Here is a 5,917-nt window from a genome sequence, read left to right as displayed (position 1 = left end):
GAATATACTCTTCGTCATACTTTGCGTACACATATAACCTTACCGTTAATGAAATGATATGTATATACCATTCACACTAACGGTAGGGACATATGTATGTACCCAAATTATGATAGACAGTATATACAAAGGCGAAGCTACCCTTCAAGTAAGGGGTTCATCCGAATCCCCTTCGTCGGAAAATTATGCTATATAAATATATTTAAAATTATTTTCTTATGCATATCTAGTAGATGTTGAACCTCCTTCGTTAGTTCGTATGTTTATTAATAAACCCTTTAGTGAAAATTCTAGCTCTGTTAATGAGTATATACATATTATTTATCATAGTTCAAGAGTAAACGTACTCAAATATATCTTTGAACTATGATAAATAATACCTATATACCCTCTATTATATTTTGGATACATATATATTAGTACTATTGTTAGTGTGAAGATATATATATACGTACTATTTCATTAATGATAGAAATAGATACGTGTGTGGATATATACATATTATTTATCATACTCCAAGAATATGTATATGTTATTGTTATTGACCATTAACTCTTATTTTAATGTTGTGTATAATAATGTGTGTATATATACTTTTCTTTGGGGACAGACATGCTAATATGCCAAACATAACTGTACACAATTTATTTACTATTTTTAATTAAAGCTACGGAATCGAGGGCCAATTCTCTTAACTCCATTTGATAATATATTCTTGAATCCGTTTGCTGACACAAATTCACTAACTTGTGAAAGTACACAGTAATTTGTGTACAATATTTGCAGTGACTGCCACTGTCTTGTTGAGCTCAGAAACAGCCGTTGTGAATAAAGAAAAAAGTGAAGTTGAAGTGAAGAATAAAGAGAACAAGCAAAATACTAGTTGTAGTAGTAGTGTGAAGGGAGTTGAATATGGCAAGAGTATTGAGTGTCATGTTTGTAGCTTCATTGCTGTTAATGATTCTTGGTAAGTATAATACCCCTTTCATTTTCTTTAGTGAACTGTGTAAATGCTAGTGTTTGTTGTGGTATTGCTTATGTGGTTCTTGGTTCTTTGAATATCATATTATGTTGTTGTAGTTACTATTTCTTGGGTGCTTCTGTTACCTTATTTTGTGGAATGTTATGTTGTTGTTGTTGGTGTGTAAGCTTCAATATGTGCCAAATAAATGTATGTTTCTTAATGATTCTTGGTAGTTCTACCCTTTTCATTTCTTTAGTGAAATGTGTATATACTAGTAGTTGTTGTAGTATTGCTTATGTAGTTCTTGGTCTTTTGAGTATCATATTATGTTGTTGTTGTTACTATTTCTCGGAGTACTTTGTTTGCGTCCGGAGTTTCTTGTTCATGGTTGGGTGATGTCTATGATTTCGGATAAATAGCTTATAGTATTATCTTGTGTTTGTATTGTTTCCTGTATTAGCTATCGGTGTTAGTTTATTTTGCATACTGTATTAGTTTATATGCTTTTGTGTTTTGTGTTTGTTATACTGTTATATGTTCTAAGCTGGGAGTCTATCGGAAACAACCTCTCTACTTCACCGAGGTAGTGGTATGGTCTATGTACACTTTACCCTCCCCAGAATACACGGGGTATGTTGTTATTGTTGTTGTTGTTGTTGTTCTGTTACCTTATTTTCTGGACTGTTATGTTGTTGTTGTTGTTGGTGGTGTATAAGCTTCAATATGTGCTATATATATAGATGTATGTTTCTTAATGATTCTTGGTAGTGCTACCCTTTTCATTTCTTTACTGAAATGTGCAAATTTTTTTGAGTAATGGGCAGTGCTAGTAGTTGTTGTAGTTATTGCTTATGTAGTTCTTGATCCTTTGAATATCATATTATGTTGTTGTTGTTGTAGTTACTATGTTAAGGTATTTTAAGGAGAGCCTTAGAGTAACTGGTAAAGTTGCTGCCATGTGGTGACGGGTTCAAGACTTGGAAACAGCCTCTGACAGAAATGCAAGGTAAGGCTACGTACAATTCCCCTTGTGGTGGGTGCTTCCCCAGTGGCGGAGCCACCTTATGATTAGGGGGTTCAGCCGAACTCCCTTCGACGGAAAATTATACTATTTTATATAGTGAAAATTATTTTTTATGTATATATAATTGATGTTGAACCCCTTCGGTTATAGTTCGTGTGTCTATATTTTTCGATTTTGAACCCCCTTGATGAAAATTTTGGCTCCGCCACTGGTGCTTCCCCGGACCCAGGGCATAGCGGGAGCTTTAGTGCACTGGGCTGCCCCTTTTTTGTAGTTACTATTTCTTGGGTACTTCTGTTACCTTATTTTCTGACTGATATGCTGTTATTGTTGGTGGTGTATAAGCTTCAATATGTGCCATATAAATGTATGTTTCTTAATGGTTCTTGATAGTTCTGCCCTTTTCATTTATTTAATCTAAAGTTCATATTTTTTGATTATTGAGCTGAATGCTACTTGGCTCTTGCTACTTCTACCCTTTTCATTTCTTTAATTAATAAATAATGTAGATTTTTTTTTGAGCGATGAGCTTCACGATATGTAGAATCTTTGATTATTTAGGTTGTTGGTGATACATTTTACTCATATTTAACCTCTTGTTTCAGTTGAGTGGTTTCGTTATTGCATTAATCATAACTAGTTTGTGGCATATAATAAAGATCGTGTTTTGAATTTTAGCTTTGACCAGTTTATACCTTGCTTCATTTGGGGATTCAGTTAAATAGTAGTGTAGTCGCAGTGTAGGGAGTAGAATGGCAAGAGGATTCGGTATCATGTTTTTTAGTGAATGAGCTTCATCGCTGTAGTTTTTTGTACTTCCGCTATCGTATTTGTTTTGTTGTAGTACTGTTTTTGTCTATTGGAAACCATGTAAGAGGTAGAGATAAGGTTTGCGTGAGCACTACCCTCCTAGACTCCCCACTTTGTGGGACTATACACTGCTTATGTTTTTGTTGAGCTTCATTGCTCTAGTTTTTTGTACGTCCACTATCGTATTGTTTTGTTGTAGTACTGTTCGTCGATTGGAAACGATGTTAGAGGGTAGAGATAAGGTTTTTGCGCGTGAGAACTACCCTCCTAGATTTCCCACTTTGTGGACTATACACTGCTTATGTTTTTGTTGAGCTTCATTTCTCTAGTGTTTTGTACGTCCACTATCGTATTGTTTTGTTGTAGTAATTTTCTGTCTATCGGAAACCATGTAAGAGGGTAGAGATAAGGTTTGCGTGAACGCTACCCTCCTAGACTCCCCACTTTGTGGGAGTCTACACGCTGCTTATGTTTTTGTTGAGCTTTCATTGCTCTTGATGCTTCTTGGCTAAGTTGCTTTGACTCTCCAAAAATGTTGCCGCACCCGTGTCGGATCCTTCAAAAATACATTACTTTTGGAGGATCCAACACGCACCCGTAGACATTTTTGAAGAGTTCGAGCAACTTAGCTAGTTCTACCCATATTTTTTTGGTTAATGAGCTTCGGCGTATGCTCTTATGCTTCTTGGTAATTCCACCCTTTTCAGTTCCTTAATCATTAGTTCAGATTCTTTGAGCGATGAGCTTCACTGTGTGTTCTTAATGCTTCTTGCTACTTCCTCCCTTATCATTTCTCGAGTGAAAAATGCAGATTTTTGAGTAATGAGCCCTTTTCATCTATGTTGCTTGGACTCTTCGAAAATTTAAAATTGTGTATTTTTGAAAGATCTGACACGGGTGCGGCAACATTTTTTGAGAGTCCGATTTTCACTCACTCATTTTGTGTATGTAACTATTTGCTGGCTTCTAAATCTGTATCTTGCAATTACCTATTTAGGTGTATTGAAATGTTAGTTAGTACCATGTTTTTGTCCCTTCTTATTTTTCGTGTATATTGACTTAAAAGGAAATATATAATAACTATGGTTTTGTGGTCCACATTGTCTTCTTATACTAGAAACTTGTTTCCATGACTTGTGTCCAGTACATGTGTAAAAAGACACAACATGTTAGCTGCGATACATTAGTTATGCATTATTGTTTTGTATAGTAACTGTTTTTGACTACTTTGAATATGGTCGTTGCATTTTACATGCTGTTCTTTTCTAGCTTTATTTGTGTTGTTGATTGCATCTGTACAATAACAGGATCTTGACTATGTTGAGGTTGCTGTTTTCAATAATGTTTTGTTTAGATGGTGTTACAAACATCATATCCAACATTTTCGGTATAAATATGATAGTAGCATTAAAGTTAATGCATATATTTGTGAACTCGACGATGTGGAACAGTTGATGTAATCTCATGTGATTAATTTCCATCTTTCTGGAGATTACAGTTCCGACTAGTACTACTCTGGTGCTTGTCGCTTGGGTTTGTTTAACCAATTTCTAGATTACTCTTCATAACTACGATGAGCTTTAGGAAGTTGGTCCGAAGTACTAGATTTGCCTACAAGTTTTGATCTCTGACGAGCAAAGATGAACGAATTAACAGTCAAGTGTGATAGTTGTTGATGTATCGATAATGTAATAATTAATCTGCAAAATGAGAGCAAATAGTGATGTAGTATATGCCTAAATCTTTGCGTAGGGTCATCGGAATTTGGTTACTTGGGCGTTTGGCCATGCTATATCTGAATCCGAGTCAGAACCATGGGATATCCGTGTTACGATACAAGTCCAGTGTCATGTACATAGCTGTTGTTCCAGCTTGTCATTATTATGGCCATTTTGGCATGGTAGGAGTCTGGTTACGCTACGTGTGCCTATACCTTCTAAGTTTTTCTTTCTCCGGCCAGAGTGAGTTACATGTTCTATTGCCAATGATAGTTCGTTTGGATATTCCTGTGCTGACTGCTGACGATATTGCAGGCATTTGCAGAGCAAGCAGAGTTGGAGTTTGCTATGGACGAAATGCTGATGATCTTCCTACGCCTGAAAAAGCCGTGCAGCTCATTCAAATGCACAACATTAAATATGTAAGGATATACGACTCAAATATCCAGGTCCTCAAGGCCTTTGCGAATACTGGAATCGAGCTTATGGTTGGAATTCCAAACTCAGACTTGCTGTCGTTTTCTCAGTTCCAGTCTAATGCCAATACATGGTTGAAAAACAGCATACTTCCTTACTATCCAGCCACGAAAATCACTTACATAACCGTTGGTGCTGAACTCACCGAAGCCCCAAATAGTACGTCTGCTCTGGTGGTATCTGCTATGCAAAATGTGTTAACAGCGTTGAAAAAAGCCGGTCTTCATAAGAGGATTAAAGTCTCTAGTACACATTCGTTGGGTGTGTTATCCCGGTCATTCCCACCTTCTGCCGGGGCATTTAACAGTCGTCACGCTTTTTTTCTAAAGCCGATGTTGGAATTCCTTGCTGAGAATCAGTCACCTTTTATGATCGACTTGTATCCGTATTACGCGTATAGAGATTCTACCACCAATGTGTCCCTCGACTACGCGATATTCGAGGCATCCTCTGAAGTGATCGATCCCAACACTGGTCTACTCTACACGAACATGTTCGATGCTCAGCTTGATGCTATTAACTATGCTTTAATGGCTCTGAATTTCAAAACAATCAATATCATGGTCACTGAGACAGGCTGGCCGTCTAAAGGATCTCCGAAAGAGACAGCTGCAACTCCAGATAATGCGCAAACCTACAACACAAATCTGATACGACATGTTATCAACGATACTGGAACTCCTGCAAAGCCAGGAGCGGCAGTTGATGTTTATGTTTTTTCATTGTTCAATGAGAACAGAAAGCCTGGTTTAGAATCAGAGAGGAACTGGGGTTTATTTTTCCCAGACCAGACAAGTGTATACAACCTCGATTTTACTGGAAAGGGTGTTGTAGACATGCCTGCAGGTGGAAACACGACCGGTTCAAATGGAACGTGGTGCATTGCTTCACCTTCTGCATCTGAACCTGACCTTCAGAACGCGT

The 5,917-nt window shown here is 37.1% G+C and overlaps 1 protein-coding gene across 1 annotated transcript; it reads left to right on the top strand.

Moving 5' to 3' along the window:
* Positions 1-686: 686 nt before the first annotated feature.
* LOC107840934 (glucan endo-1,3-beta-glucosidase 13) lies at positions 687-5,917 on the top strand (the record flags this gene model as incomplete). Its single annotated transcript, XM_047396602.1, is given in 2 exon segments — positions 687-967; positions 4,832-5,917. Coding segments are annotated over 2 exon segments (1,141 nt in total), but the record flags the coding sequence as incomplete, so codon positions are not given.

Source organism: Capsicum annuum, chromosome 9 (assembly GCF_002878395.1).
Source record: "Capsicum annuum cultivar UCD-10X-F1 chromosome 9, UCD10Xv1.1, whole genome shotgun sequence".
Taxonomy (NCBI): Eukaryota; Viridiplantae; Streptophyta; class Magnoliopsida; order Solanales; family Solanaceae; genus Capsicum; species Capsicum annuum.
The sequence above is the reverse complement of the archived record's forward strand: the minus strand, read 5'-3'. Positions and strand labels throughout refer to the sequence as shown.